This window comes from Chionomys nivalis, chromosome 15, assembly GCF_950005125.1.
Source record: "Chionomys nivalis chromosome 15, mChiNiv1.1, whole genome shotgun sequence".
NCBI classification, from domain to species: domain Eukaryota; kingdom Metazoa; phylum Chordata; class Mammalia; order Rodentia; family Cricetidae; genus Chionomys; species Chionomys nivalis.
Genome location: NC_080100.1, coordinates 20,548,434 through 20,563,045, shown reverse-complemented (window position 1 = coordinate 20,563,045; position 14,612 = coordinate 20,548,434). Strand labels below are relative to the sequence as shown.

The following is a 14,612-nucleotide window of genomic DNA, read 5'->3' as shown; positions in this document are numbered from 1 at the left end:
AGAAGAGCGTTAGCGGAACCAGTAGGCCAGAACACTGCGTTTGCAATCACTGTGTGGTTTCTGAAGGTCTGAGGTTGAAGATGCATAAAGGACCAAGTTTGCCCAGACCTAGCCCCAGGTTCTGCATCAGCCTAAGGAGCAATGTGTGCACCGAGTCAGATGCAGGGTGGGAGCAGCAAGAAACTGGTGAGGGGACCATTGGCAGGTGGTCTCCTAGCAATGGTGAGGCATCGGCATCTCTTCACAGTGGCCATGTCTTCACTGCTAGGTGGGTGCTTTTACTCCACATACGATATTTTTTTTTTTGAGATGTACAGTTGATGTAGGTCTTGCTATACGGCCAAGCTGGCTTGGAATTCAGAATTCTCTTGTGCTATGTGATTTCTAACCTCTGAGTGCTGAAATAACTGGCATGTACAACTACGCCTGGCTTAGCAACGGCTTTCTGTTTCTATTCATGCTTATTAAGCATAACTTAAATGTACACAAAAGTACATGAATGAAATTTCACATGACCTCTAACACACTGATCAAGAGACATAATCCAGAATCTCAGAAGCTCTCTCGGGTTACTGATTGCTCCTCATCCGACGGTAATGTGATCTTTAGACCAGTGATCTAAGCATCCCTGATCACCTCTGTCTATTTTTGAACTCTATATGAACGAATATGTATTTCTGTGTGTAAAGCTCCTTGCTCTTACATTTATTCTATTTTTATTTTGTATATGTATGTATGTGGGGGCACACGTGTCATCACGTGGGGCACATGTGCCATCAGAGGACAACTTGCAGGAGTCCGTTCTTTCCCCCCACTATGCGGGTCCTGGGACTAGAACTCAGGCCATTAGCATTATGGGTAGAAACCTTTACTCACCGAGCTGTCTTGCCTATCCTTAACATCCTTAGTTTGTGAGACGCAACCATGCTGTTTATGTGCCAACAGTTTGATCATTTCCGCTCTGAGTAAGATTTCATTGTACAAACACGCTATACTTTATGCATCCTGTTGTTGAGGGACGCTGGCCTGTTTCCAGCTTGAGATGCGAAACAGTAGTAACGTGTGTGTGTGTTGGTACACACAGTACATTGCTGCCCACACATTACTGTTTTTAAGCAGCCCACTAGAAATGCAGAAAACATTGTGGGTCAGGTACGCATCTGTGGGACTCCTGCTCAAGAATCAAGACTACAGCTATTGTATTCTCATGTACGCCTCCTGTGAAGGTAACGTCTTCCCAGTGCTGTGTCGATGTGGAGGTGCTGGCTCCTGGCATTCTTCCTTCCTCAGTATTCTTTCCTGCAGGGTGAGCTCTGTCTTCCCCACGTCATCCTGCTCCCTATCTGTCCTTAATGTCAGTTGTTCCCCCGGGTGCACAAAGGGATCTTACTGTGGCTTTCAATCTTCATCCCACTGATGACTGACGGGCTCTGTGTATACAACATCAGCTGATCCCTTTTGTAAAGTGTTTATATCTTCTGTCTATTCGTTTATTAGATTTCCTTACTGATTTCTTAGTAAGTTTTTTATTGTAATGTGTGACATGATGAATCCTTTGTGGGATCTATGAGTTATAAATATTTTCTCCACATCTGTGCCTTACATTGTCTTAATGGTATTTTCTGGCAAATAAAAAGTCGTAATTTTAACAGTATGATGTAGCCATTGATGGCTTAATGACAGGGTGTTTCAAGGAGTATAGTGTGTTTACACAAAATAAGATGGGTCATAGTTTCTTTTCTATCATTTTAGATATTACAGAATCTAAATTTAGTTGCTTTATAAAATTCCCTGACAACATAGAGGGAAAGGGTCTGTCTTAGCTCATGGCTCCGGGTTGTAGTGGATCATGGCGGGGAATCACAGGGAGAAGTTTCGTCATATCACATCCCGTGAGGAAGCAGAGAGCAAACAACTACATGCATGCTAGCACTCAGCTTGCCCCTTCCAGTCCAGGGCCCACCCATCCAATGGTACCCACCCCATATTCAGGATAGGTCAATCCCACCTGAGTTAACCCAATAAAGCGAATCTCTCACAGGCATACCCACAGGGCAACCTTATCTAGACAATCACTCATTTGGAATCCCTCCAGTTGATTCCCGATTGTGTCAAGGTGACAATTAAAACTAGCCATCATGGGTGGCCATAATAGCACTATGCGATATAATTATATGGGACCACAGTTATGTGTGTTGCCCATTGTGGACCAAACTGTAATTCTGCAAGCAGAGATGCAAACCAGCTTTTACTTTTATAATTGATGCTTTCAGATCCTATTTAGGAAACCTTTGCAATAATTTTATGTGTGTGTGTGTGTGTGTGTGTGTGTGTGTGTGTGTGTGCCTCATGTTGAGTTTTGAATAATGATATGGTGGTGATAACAGCTAATGGATGTCACTTAAGGCTTAGCTTTTCAAAAGCTAAGCATTAACTTTGTGAAGGAGGTTTTCAAACACCTGAAATCCCTTTGCAGCCAAGCAAAATTTTGCATTTAAAAAGATCGCAAACTTAAGAGGTTAACATGGATAAATCAAAAGTACTGAAGTTAAAGGAGACCCCTGCTGGGAAGAAAAGAGGAAGGCAGGAAGGAAAACTTGGGCTAGCTTATTAGAAAAAACGTTCTGTGAGATGATGAATCATGTTGCTTTAGTCATTTTGGAGCCAGACTAGGCAAAGCCTTCATGGAAATGGCTAGAACCTCACACACATACTTAAATAATTCATAACTTTGTAATTCATGGGCCAGATTAATCTTTCTTGGCATGCTTACTCATCTGAAAAAGATTTAGTAGAAGCAAATTCCTTCTGGTTGACAGGGAGGCGCTTGTCATTGACAGGAGAGAAACCACACACGGTAGCTTCCACTGATAATACCCTGATGTATGAACACCGCAGTGACTCACTCGAGAATATGAAACAAACACCCAGATCTGGAAGACAGACAAGTGAGGATCCCATGGCATTAGAACCTCCTGTGTGTGGGGCTGGAGAAATGGCTCAATGGCTAAGAGCACATGCTGTCCTCGCAGAGGACCAGAGCTCGGTTCCCAGCACCCATATCAGGCAGCTCACAGATGCCGGAACTCCAGCTTCAGAGAGCCCACGCCTTTCTCACCTCCTTGGGCCCAGACACGGGCATGCAAACATTCATATTAAAAATAAACAATGCAAATGTGATTCAAGGGAAGCAGTTCACAGTGCCGCCAGAGCCCAGGTCCCCCAGTCTCTTTAGCATGTCTCCAGATGAAGCTGCCAGGCTTACAGATCCCACCCTCCCCCGTGAATGTGCTCTGTCCTGATGGCTGTCAGAGATGTGTTCCTCTCTCTTTCTGGAACTGGGATAGAAGTATCATGAGTTCACACAACTTTACACAACACCATCACTTCCCACCTCACAGCCTGCCGTTCTTCCCCTGTGCACTCTTGCCAAGCTTCACCAGGCTGACTCATTGCCACCAGACAATATTGGGCCTTTCAAATGAGAGAGGACTAAAAACAGTCGCCCAAAATGTCTTTCATCCTCCCCCCCATTGCCTGGAAAATCTCCCATTCCTCTCCTCCTGGTCTCCAGTCTTTTACCCATGTCTCAGCCTTCCTTTATCCTGCTGTTTCCGAAGGCCTCCACGAGCACCACAGTCCAGAGGGACTCCCAGCCACTCTGCCGCTTGTACGTGTGTCTTATCCAGGCCACCACTATGCGTACATGTGGGCTGCCTTCCCCGGGGACTAAGAGTTCTCACGAAGGCCTTCCTGTCTGAGGCCATTCAAACTCTTGTTTCCCTCTTGAGAAGGAAAGAGGCAAGAACAATCAGAATGAAAATGACTATTATACTCATGACCTCAACAATAAAATCAATGAACGGGTGCTTCTGAGGGAAGGGTCCATGGCTGTCAGCCTTGGAGTGGCAGTGCCAACCCTATTCTCTCATCAGTCTTCCAAAAGGGGGGACACATGGAAGGCTCTCGCATCTGCCGAGAGAACCAGCGCACAGTGTAATCCTCCTTTCCCAGATGAAGAAGTCACTGAGCCCAGGTCACTTGTCTTGGCTGCAGAGCTGGAAACTGAACCCAGTTCCACTGATGCTTGCGCGTGCTTCCTCCCCTATTCTGCATTCCCCATCACAGGTTTGGATGGCTAGAGAAGGTGAGACTCCCTGCGGCAAACGGTGAGCAGCCCTGGACCGGCTATGAGCTAAGCGCAAGGCTGGCTCCAAACTGACAATATGGGCACATCTGGAAGGTCTTCAAGATACACACCCACTCCCATCCGAATCTAGAAACCCTTTGACATGGTAGGGGACAGAATTCTTTTCACTGTCCCCAGGAAGCCAGTGGTGGGAAGAACTGTCTGGAACGTAGGCCCTTTTTCCTGGCTTCAATCCAGTGACCTTTGGGACTTCCTTAGTTGCTCTGATCTCATCTATAAAATAAGGAATGTAACTGCAGCGGTTTCAAAGATCCTTGTGTCTCCTGAGAACTCAGAGAGCCTCCCTGGGGACTGATTACAGTGGTGATAAACTCTGCTAAGCTGGCCACTGCTTCCTCTCCGCCCTTGTACACACAGGATTTAAAGGGTCTCTCTCAGCTGGGGGGGGGGGCTGCTTGTTGCCTCTAGGTGAGAACCTTCTTCCCAATGCCATATCTTTCTGCCAAAAGTCAACCTAACATGATGCTGCCTAGTTATTCCCAAAATTCAATAAAATAACTATTTTTTTTGACTAGAACTTTAGCAGAGATGTACTTTATGGTCCCACACTATTTATCTTCCCTGAGAATAAATGCAGCAGAGAGCTAGATGCTGGGGGGGGGCATTGTCTGGGCTGGCAGCTTTGTCCTTTCCGTGCCAGGGATCTGGTGCAGAAGAAGAAAATGATGGGATAGGGGATATTAACACACTATGAGTTGTGCTGGCTGATTTCCTGAGACTTAAAAATAAGACCTGGGGGCACTTGCTGTGCAATCCTGATGGCCACAGCATGCACAAGTCCACACACACACACACACACACACACACCTGCAGCAATAGCAATAAATAAATAAATTCAAAGTCAAGGTATCAGCTCGATTGGACAGCTGTTGAAATGGAAGTTGAAGGAGGTTTAAAAACAGCCTAGGGAGCCGGGCGGTGGTGGCGCACGCCTTTAATCCCAGCACTTGGGAGGCAGAGGCAGGTGGATCTCTGTGAGTTCGAGACCAGCCTGGTCTACAAGAGCTAGTTCCAGGACAGGCTCCAAAACCACAGAAAAACCCTGTCTCGAAAAACCAAAATAAATAAATAAATAAATAAATAAATAAATAAATAAATAAATAAAAATTAAAAAAAACAGCCTAGGGGCCAGGTGGTGGTGGCACACGCCTTTAATCCCAGCACTCGTGAGGCAGAGGCAGGCAGACCTCTGTGAGTTCAAGGCCAGCATGGACAACAAGAGTTAGTTCCAGGACAGGCTCCAAAGCCACGGAGAAACCCTGTCTTGAAAATCCAAAAAACCAAAACACAGTCTAAGGACGCCAGGCTACCAGCTGCTAAGGGCCCAAAGTTAAGTTCTACCTCCCTTTCCCAATGCCTGTGAGCGGGTGGCTGGAGCCAAGTCACCTACTATGCCAGTAGGCACTGTGCCAGGAGCCCATGTCACATCTGGAGACCCAAAAAATGCTCTAGTGCATTTATAAATGCAGGAAAAGTTGAGTGTGATGGCAATGAGAAGACAGTAATGAACTCAGTACATATCTTGTATGTCAGTGTGTATTATATGCATATGTGCATGGAACTCTGCAAGTCCATGCAGTGTGTCTTGAGCCCAGAGGTTGGCGTTAGGTCCCTTCCTCTATCATTGTGCACATTTACTTGTTTCACTGACTGTGTGTGACAGAATGCACATGAATACAGCGTATGCGTGCGCATATGGAGCCAGGCAGGGGTCTGCTGTCTACACCCTTATGTTTGTGTGTGGTGTTTCATGTGTGCTTGCAGCTGCTCTTGGGTCTGCGTTTGCTTGTGAAGGCTGGAGGCCAGGGTCCTCCACTAAATCCGCAGCTTGTGGCCAGCCAGTGAGCCCCCAGGGATTCACCTGTCTCGGCCCTACCCTAGTCCCAGTGCTGGGATTATAGACGTGGGCCAAACCTGGCTTTTTCTTGGGTACTGAAGATCTGAACTCAGGTCTTGCAGCTTGGTTAACAAGTACTTGACCCACTGAGCCATCTCCCCAGTCCCCAGCGTGTATCTGCACGGGTACACAGTCATGAAATTTATTTTTTGATGGAAAAAAAAGTATCCAACAAGGCAAAAGTGCCAAGGACCCATGAAAGTCATATGTGTCTTCTGCTGTCTCCCCCAGAGCACAGGCCAGGGCATCTAGGGAAGAACGCAGTGCACTTTGAATATGGAAGCCATCAGTTCTGAAACTTGCAATCTCTTCCGTCATTTCTCCTGCTTAGCTGAGAGGCAAATGGGATGGCAGATAAAAATCCTTCTGCCCCTTGTTCTAGTGGGCTGAGAGTGGTTTCTGTGGGGCGGGGATGGGGCACGTGCATGCTGAGAGTATGGGCCGCCCGAGCATTGGCGCTGAGAGGGTCACCTGAAGCCTCATTAAGGTAAATGAGCTAAACATTCAGGAAACCGAAGTTTCAACAGACAACACACACATGCTGACAGGCCCTTCGTAAGGGCTCAGAAGAAACCGTCACGTGGGCAGCTAGGCTTACCGGGGCTGCTCTGCCAGGGCATGCCTCACTGGAGGAGACAGTTCTGAGATCTGAAGGAGATGAAAGGCTCATCTCCCCAGGTGTAAGCCTGTTAATGTTCCACCCAGGAGGATGAGGCAGGAGGACTGGAGTCCAGACCAGTCTGGGATAACGTGACAAGCTGAGGGCTCTCCCCAAAGTATTCATGGGTTTGCTTCCCCATTCCCGAGACTGCAAGCTTCTCTCATTCTCCACAGGCAGGGTGTTGCCACTCACCTGAGAGACGGCTCTTAAGCTTCATCTTATTGTTGCCTTGTTTGGGACTTTCCAAGCTCCCCTTGGATTCCTCAGAGCTGCCTACATCCTGGGATTCTTCTGAGTCGGGCATCTAGAAGGCAGAGCACAGAGCTGAAGGGAGAGGCTGGGCCTCCAAGGAGTTATCATCTCGGTCAGGCAGGAGAAGCAGCAATGTCACGTGAGAAATGGCTCACAGAACGACAACCCCACCCTTCAGATAACCAGAGTGCCACGCACTGGCAAGTTCCCCCTCAGAGGCACCAAGGAGATTTCAAGCCCAAAGGAAAGGACCCCTGGGGCTGTTTCCACTCCTATTTTACCCTGGTCAAGATCACCCCAGGCTAGCCAGAGGCAAGGCTGGATTGAGAGTCTAGGTCTCCCTGGCTTGTAACTCTGAGCTTTTTGTAGGAGGCAGGGTTGCCACAGATAGACATCAAACCAGAAATCCAAACCTGTTTAGACTTCGACTTGTGTCAGTGACAGGCAGGGATGTGTGTTCTGGAAATGTGGTTTAAGACAAATTTGCCACTAGGGAAATATCGAAGAGTGTGAGACCTAGATGACCTAGGCCCACCACTGGGGATGGAGGTGGGGTGCTCAGGACAGTCAAGAGACCAGTGCCAGGCACAACATTTTACATTCACCTTGTAAGATAAGCAACTGTTGAGGATAAAAATGTGTAGTATAGAAGATACGTCAATGAGGAATACAGTCCTTACTGTCAGGTACTATGTACCAGATAGAACTGCACACGCCACGCCGGGGGCTCACATCTGGTGGCACAGGCTAATGTTGGCATAAGCATCTGTGGCACTACCATGTCACTCCATAAATCTTCTGGGGGCTCGCCACTGCATATGTAACCCACACCAGTGACTAAAATGTTATGAGTGTATTTCCTTCAACCCGCCCAGCGTTCCATGAGCCACACTCCTCTTCCTGAACTGTCCAGGTTCTGTGGAAGTGTCAGTCAGGCCAAATGTCTGCAGGTCACGTTTCACATCAGCTTCCAGAAAGCGATTCAGAAAAGATCACCCCAAAGGTCAAGCTGTCAGACATTCTAGCGAAGCTAACCATGCTCAAAAGTACACTAGTAGATTGAAGCAGGAGACTTGGGTGTTTGGGAGCATTTGTTAAAATTTGGGGGGCCAGGGGTACTGAGGAGATGGCTCAGTCAATACAGTGCCCCTCATGGAAGTCTGAGGCTTTGTGTTTGAATCCCCAGAACCCAAGGAAAGAGCAGAGAGTGGTGGCCTGCATCTATCTCCAGCAGAAAGGGTAGGAGGGGCTGGGAATGATGAGGGTGGGGGTGGGGGTGGGGGTGGGGATGGGTGTATGCAGAGAGAAGCAGGTCTCTGGAGCTTTTTGAGAGATGGTGCCTCAAGAAATAAGTCTTTTAAATAAAAATAAATCCTAAAAAGAAGGTGGAGCTCAGTTGCCCTGTTGAGAAAGACAGCCAGAGTCAGTCTCTGGCCTCTGCAAGCATGCACACATGTGCATGCCTGCCTGTATGTACACGTACACACATGTGCATGAACATTTACAGCCCCCATCACATTCAAGGGATAAATTGAAAAAGTATTAACGATATCAAATAATACGCTCCCCCTTAGAACACAGAGTTGCAAGGGGCATATGTCTATCTAATTCGGTATGTAAATTATAAAAAAATTTAAAGCTCTCTCCCAAATGCCTTGTCTTTTATGAGGTGGTTATGTATATCAAATATATATATCTGTAGGTTTGAAAATTCCCTTTCTTCTTAAGGTTCAAGTATCTTTTCAGATAAGAATGAGGAGCATAGGATGAGAGGACAAAGAGATGGGCAGAAGTTTTGGAAGGGGCACTGGGAAGGAAACGAATTCTGTCATAATAAACAAAGAGTTTACAACGTCAGGGACTGGCTGGTGTCCAGGGCTAGATTATGAAGGGAATCCTGAGGGTTGCTTTATAGGTTTTCCAGAGGAATGGGTGCCTTTGTCAACCTCAAACCCTGACCTCGATGTAAACCCAGTAAAAAGAACCATGCAAACAGGAATCATTTAGAGAGATGAACAATGGCACGGAAAGAGGCAGAATCTCCATTGTGAACAACAATTCTCAGAGCAGGGTAAGGCTGTGGCTTGCCTGAAGAAAAAGGTGAACTCTGCTTGCAAGTCCATGTGGCTTTAGGGCTATTGAATGGGGGGCGGGGGCAAGACCAAACTGGCCAGAGATGCTTAGATCAAGAAAGGACCCTCCACCTCCCCACCAAGGCCCTGTTTCTAGAGTTAGGAACGCCTTTCTTCTGGTCTCCATCAACCTAACACATCCACAGAATCAAGGATGCATTTGCAGGAGCTGAGGGTGAGATTTCAAAGTAGAGACAGTCAACCAAAGCCTTCAAGAACAGTGCTTCCCCCTCCAATCTCCCAACGCAACAAAGAATGAAATGATACCTAGTTTCTGTGATTTACAAGCTGTGAGATTGCTGATGCCAAAGAAGTCCTTCGGTAAACCATGGCTAAAGCTTGAATGATCTAGATACACCACAAAGCACTTCAAAGGACATGCGGCTGAGATAAAGGCAGGAATGAAGACTTACGTCAGAACTTTCTGGAAGTGTTAGCATAGGAATGTTACTCCATTTCGTGTTGCCATAACAGCACACACACTACAGGACTGGTCTGTATAAGGAAAACCTAGCTGGGTGTGGTGGTACACACCTGCAACTCCAGCACTCCCCAGGTAGAGGCAGGGGCATTAGGAATTCGAGGTCGTCCTCAGTTATAGAGTTCCATTTCTTGTTATTTTGGATGCTGGGGAATCCAATGTTGAGGAGTCAATACCTGGTCGAGGTGCTTTGTGTATGGCCACGGCAAAAGACCAAAGGGCCAAACTTGCCCTTCTGAAGGCCGGGTTCATGGTAAATAGCCAACACCACACAGCGGGATAAGTTTCCAACACAGGCTTTATTTAAACCAAAGCGAACGGGTTCTGCATTGGAATAGGACCATTTCCTCCCTTAACAGAAAATTTGTCACATTGAGCTTGGAACTCAAAGAACAGGAAGTGGGCTTTGGAGACACATTAGCTCCATGTTCTAGCAGGAAGCGGTGTACAAAGTATCATTTTAACTACAATGGGCCTTCCCTTAGTCCTGTGCTATTGTGTGGAAATGCCCACATTTAAGAGAATCCTTTCGCTGGGCGTATTCCCTGCTCCAAATTCGCAGAACAAAGGAGCCCACTCTGGAAATGACATTTGTAGCTGTACTAGAAGTAAATTAGCAGGCAGGTCTTCTGGAATTTCTCCATTCAGTCCGGCAGTTCCAGTTAGCACAAGGCCAGGCTGTTACATCTTAATAGACCTCTGCAGCCCTGTGGCAGAGCCTCACGTACCTCTCTCAGTGAAGAAGCAGTTTTAGCTTTGGGTTTTGCAGAGAGGGAGGTGGGCAGAGGCCCCAGCTGCGAGGCACCCATCCTGCTTGTGTAATTTTATCACTAAGTCATGTCCTGAGCTGCAGCCAGTGTCCCCGTCTGCAGGGGAGGATTAAGTCTACTATGAGGATTTCTGCTTCACAGAGTCAGGCTTCCCTCCTAAAACCATACTAACCAGTCGAGAAAAGGGTAATGAAGGGGAGAGAGAAAGAGAAGGACTATGAATATGAGAATATTCTGGAAGCCAGTAAGCAATCAGATGTGATGGAAAAGATCTGATCTATGCTGAATCCTAAATGAAAACTAGAGAAAGCTGAGCAGCAAACCCATTTTGCACAGAGAACCCCCACAGCTCAAGTTGCTCACAGAGGATCCCTGGCAATGACCATGAAGGGAAGGCTCAGCCAGGTCCAGGTGTGGAGGGCGGAGTGATGGTTGCAGGTATCCACCTTGGGTCGATTCTGAGGGAGATTCCTAAGGGCAAGGAATGACTAAGCCCATCCCCCGTTTGCAGTAGTCTCTTTCAGTATTCTCCTATTCCATCCCGCCCCCTCCCCACAACTGGATCACCTGCTCCTATCCCCACCTGCCCCATTCATGAAATCTCTATTCCCCCTTCCCTAGAAGATCTGGGCAGCCCAACCCGAACCCAAATAGAGAGAAACTCTAAGCAATTCTACTAAAATCAGGAACAAGACAAGGCTGTCTATGCTGGCCATACCTATTCAATATAGTATTTGAAGTTCTAGCGAGAGCAATAGGACAACTAGAGATCAAGGGGATCTAAACTGGAAAGGAAGAAGTCAAAGAACCTGATGTTGGTGGACAGGGATGATTTCCTGGGCAGTGGCTGACTCTCAACTGATAGCGATGTACAAAATGCATTTGAACAATGGCTACTTTACCAAGTAGAGGGCTCCCCCATTGCTTCTCCATAACAGTGGGCCCTACAAGACAGAATCTAGACTAGTATTTTGGCAACAAAACATCTGCGCCAAAAGTCAAAGGGACAGAAGGAATATTTGAGAAGGCCTCTGAACTTGGGCAGAGCAGAACTGTGAAGTAAGAAGGTGAGTGGAGCAGGAGGTAAAAAAGAAATTCAAAGGGGAAGGCTACGAAACTCCAGAGGTCGCCAATTACTGACCAAAAATGTACAGCGGAAAGCGGTTCTGTTTAACCCTGCAACACTTAAATCCAAGGCAAGATGAATCTCAAGAAGCAGGTGACAGAGGCCCGAGGGCAGGCGCCCAGGGACTGTCACAGCAGGTCTGGCTCAGGACCATGCAGAGCAAGTCCCCAGTTGAGCAAACAAACGCGGGTGGGGAAGAGATGCTTCCATCTTCAGCCTCATGAATTCTAGGCCAAGTGGCAGTGAACTTGAAAAATGTGGCCCCAAACTGAAAGTCCTGCTTCTTGAAACAGAGGATCTGTCAGAGGCACAATCCACACTTGATTCAGGACACCAGGAAATGGATGATTTGGCTTCAAAGGGTAAAAGGCAAATACAGGAGCTTTCAGATTCATACTAAAAGCCTCTCATGCAGAACCAGGTTGATTCCAGCCAGCCTCCCGTGGGAGAAAGATTCCCCAGGGCTACAAGCTCCAGACAGCTGGCATCCTTCAGAGATGCCAAGAACATTGTCATGTAAAGAGTATTTATTTTGATCTTACGGGTGAGTGTTTTGTCTGCAATAGGAAGTGTACCACATGCATGCCTGGTACCCTCCAAGGCAGGAAGAGGGCAATGGATCCCTTGAAACTGGAGTTACAGGTCCCTGTTAGCTCCCCTGTGGGTGCTGGGAACTGAACCCAGGTCCTCTGAAGGAGTAGTGGGTGCACTTAACTGCTGAGCCATCTTGTCATCCCTCGCCCCACCCCTGGTACATTTCCTTCCTCGAGTTTTCTTTAATGCTGTTACCAAGCTTCTGTTATAACAATTGGAACATAATTCTCCACTGGTCTTTTACATTCTTGTGAGAGAAACATAGGTTGGGTTTTATCCTGGGTGAACAGACTTGACATGGAAGATAGTGTCCCAGGAGGGAGATGTAGGCTTGTTTACTACGAAGTAAAAGAAATATAATGTTGGCCATGGGACTTAAAGAGGGGAGAGAAATGACACAACCAAACAGCCCTGACCTGGGACTGAATCCTATACCCGAGACCAGAGAAAGCTAAAACCTAGCTGTGGTAGCTTCAGTAACAGTCAAAATTGCTTCTGACCTGAAATTGCATGTCTTCTGCAGAAGATACGTTCAAACTGATTTTTTAACTTGTTGAAACTGTCCTGGAAAAAAATTAAAGTCCCAGGAACATGATTTTTTTTCAGGAGGGGAAGAGGAAGAGAGAAGGGAAGGAGCAAGGAGAACGTGAGGGAACAGGATAGTTGAGATGGAGGAAGGACAGAGTTGAGAGCAAGGGAGAGATATTTTGATTGAGGGAGTCATTATGGGGTTAACAAGAAACCTGGCTCAAGAGAAATTCTCAGGAATCCACAAGGATGACCCCAGCTAAGACCCTAAGCAATAGAGGAGAGGGTACCCGAACTGACCTTGCCCTGTAGTCAGACTGGTGAATATCTTAAATATCACCATAGAACCTGCATCCAGCAACTGATGGAAACAGAGGCAGAGACCCGCATCGGAGCACTGGACTGAGCTCCCAAAGTCCAGTTGAAGAGTGTGAGGAGTGAAAATATAAGCAAAGAGGTCACGACCATGATGGGGACACCCACTGAAACAGTCTGCCTGAGCTAATGGGAGCTCAACAACTCCAGCCGGACTGGGAAGGAACAAGCATAGGACCAAACTAGTCCCTCTGAATGGGGTTGACAGTTGCCTGGCTGGGGCAGACTGAGGGGCGGCTGGCAGTGGCACCAGGATTTATCCTTACTGCTTGTACTGGCTTTTGGGGATCCTAATTCTCTTTGGATGGATGCCTTGCTCAGCCTAGATATAGTAGCGAGGGCCTTGGATCTTCCCCAAAGCAATGTGCCTTACCCTCTCTGAGGATTGGATGGGGGTGGGGTGGGAGGATGTGTGGAGGGAATGGGAGGAGGGGAGGGAGTGGGAACTTGGATTGGTATATATAATGAAAAAAGACAGTTTGTTTTCTTTTTTTAAAAAAAAAATAAAAATAAAAAAGATTTTTATCTGGAACAAACACTGTCTATAGGTTAGAGTTTGCCCCCCCCCCCATTTTTTACTATCAAGGGTAGTGGGTTAATAACGTGATGAAGTTATGGGTTCATGGCTCTCTGGCTCATTTACATTTCACGTAAATGAAAAGTAAAGAACACGTGAGACTAACAAATCCAATCTTGTTGGAATGGAAGAACCCTGTTTGAGTGTTTCAGTGAGAAGCAGTCTAATCTACAGATGTTGGAAAACCAATCTTTCTTCTGTATGCAACATCAAGAATCTCATTAGCTAAGACGGAACAAAAGATGTAGGAGAGACCAAAGATAGCCATTAAGCGTCTTTATGTCTTATTTTTGTTTTGTAACTCAAAGGTCAAGGAAATCTAAATTTAGATGACAATCACTTTTAGCGGATTCTTAGCCTCTGGATCACAGTCTGCAAAGGGGATTTAGGTTTGTCAGTATCCATGTGAGCATCATTATTTCACTGACATTTTCTTTTAAGGTGGAACTGCCAAAAAGCACCACTTTGAACAAGACAAACTATGGACACGAGGTTACATCTGTGGGAGCAGAGGAAGCACAGTGTCCCCAGGAATCGCCCCTTGGGTCCAAGCTAAAGTCTATGACTTAGCGATGTTCTAGAGATGCTGCTTGCAGCACTGACGAGGTCGCCTCAAACGCACTGTGACTCATCTAACGTTTGGCGCCTAAACATCATCTGTTTTCCTCAGCTGGCTCCAGAGGCCTCACAAACAAACAGCATGGCTTTTATCTCCAGCTTTTACATTGCACAAGCATATCTGGTCCCAAGGAAAACCTCGGGAGAAATGGTCACTCCTACTTCACACTAGGGTTTTTACTGTTCCCATTGCTTGAAATAAAAGGGGGGGGGGGTCTACAGATGTGACAGAAGACATCTAAGCTCTAGATCCCAGGGGAAGCTGGGTTGGTTCACCCACTGGTCAGGATCCACGGGCTAGAACAACGTGATTTCCCTTTCATGCTTCAGTCGCAGGAAGATGGTTTTAAGGCTTCTAAATGAAGCCCATTTTCCAAATCTCTGGGGCAGA

The 14,612-nt window shown here is 46.9% G+C and overlaps 1 protein-coding gene across 4 annotated transcripts in view; it reads right to left on the bottom strand.

The window, feature by feature from the left end:
• Pdzd2 (PDZ domain containing 2) overlaps window positions 1–14,612 on the bottom strand; it is a 345,949-nt gene that overhangs the window by 47,807 nt on the left and 283,530 nt on the right. For all 4 annotated transcript variants that reach the window (XM_057789462.1, XM_057789463.1, XM_057789464.1 and 1 more), the window contains one exon: window positions 6,961–7,072. In XM_057789462.1, the coding sequence (XP_057645445.1) occupies window positions 6,961–7,072 (112 nt within the window). The remainder of the gene's footprint in view (window positions 1–6,960; window positions 7,073–14,612) is intronic.